The 1,188-nt window shown below is 35.7% G+C and overlaps 1 protein-coding gene across 1 annotated transcript; it reads left to right on the forward strand.

Annotated features, from left to right (window-relative positions):
* Window positions 1-203: 203 nt before the first annotated feature.
* Window positions 204-1,182, forward strand: LOC103461606 (septin-7-like). Its single transcript, XM_008403869.2, has 2 exons — window positions 204-693; window positions 995-1,182. Exons 1-2 carry the CDS (start codon window positions 601-603, stop codon window positions 1,145-1,147), a joined length of 246 nt encoding a protein of 81 aa, XP_008402091.1. The 5' UTR covers window positions 204-600; the 3' UTR covers window positions 1,148-1,182.
* Window positions 1,183-1,188: the final 6 nt, after the last annotated feature.

Below are 1,188 nucleotides of genomic sequence, written 5' to 3' on the forward strand. Positions count from 1 at the left end.
AAAAACAAAAAACATTACATCATTAAAACGTCGAAAAGAAAGAAGAAGAAATTAAAAACATTAAAGACATAAAAAGATGGAAGACATCAAAACCCGCACTCTAATCCTAATTTAGCCATAAGCAACTCTAAACAGGTGAGTTTTAAGTTGAGATTTAAAAGCACCCAGTGTTTCAGCTGTTTTACAGTTTTCTGGAAGTTTGTTCCAAATCTGTGGTGCATAGAAACTGAATGCTGCTTCTCCTCGTCTGGTTCATGTGCTTGTCATCATCCTGGGATATTTAATGTTCTGTGCAGAGAGCTAATAATTAGTCACTCACATGAGTCATAGAATATTTAGTAGATTATTATAGGCGCCATGTTTTCTCACTGTGCAGAGATTTGACCAGTTGAAATGCCTTTTGCGGCTCTGCCTATAAATCTTCAAAGTTAATTAATAAACAAAAATTAGTAAATATAACTTAATACAAGGAGATAAACTTGCGTACACAATCTGACATATTTGAATGAATGAAGGTCGGTATGTTAATTATCTCCTTTTGACTTTAATACTTTTTTTTTCCTTCACTTCTTCAGTTTAAAGCCTCTGGATATTGAATTCATGAAGAGGCTCCACGACAAAGTCAACGTCATTCCTCTTATTGCGAAAGCAGACACACTGACCCCCGAGGAGTGTCAGCTGTTTAAGAAGCAGGTTTGTGTTTGTGATATATTACTTGGTATTAAACATCATTTACCACAATTTAAGTCCAAAAGATATTTATGCTGTTACAAAACGGCTTGAGCCTTGTATTTTTGTCATATCGTTAGAAAACGGGGAGTGCCTTTGAACAGTTTCATATCGGTGAAGTCTTTTGAATTTTACAATTCACAGCTAGATGGTGGTGTTGGACAGGTAGAGCCTTATGCTTATGCTTAACCAATTTAAGCTTTGTACCGTATTTCATGTCTTTGGGTTTCATATCTTTGATTCTGAGTCGCTCACTCGATTGCAGATCATGAAAGAGATTCAGGAGCACAAAATAAAGATTTATGAGTTCCCCGACACMGAGGACGACGAGGACAACAAGCTCATCCGAAAGATCAAGGTAATTGTTATTATAGGGTCATTATTGCATATCACTGCAACTTCTGATACAACTTTTTAAATTTAGTAGCACCATGGTGACAAAAATATGTTAAGAGTTCA

Source organism: Poecilia reticulata, unplaced genomic scaffold, assembly GCF_000633615.1.
Source record: "Poecilia reticulata strain Guanapo unplaced genomic scaffold, Guppy_female_1.0+MT scaffold_2762, whole genome shotgun sequence".
In the NCBI taxonomy this organism is placed as follows: domain Eukaryota; kingdom Metazoa; phylum Chordata; class Actinopteri; order Cyprinodontiformes; family Poeciliidae; genus Poecilia; species Poecilia reticulata.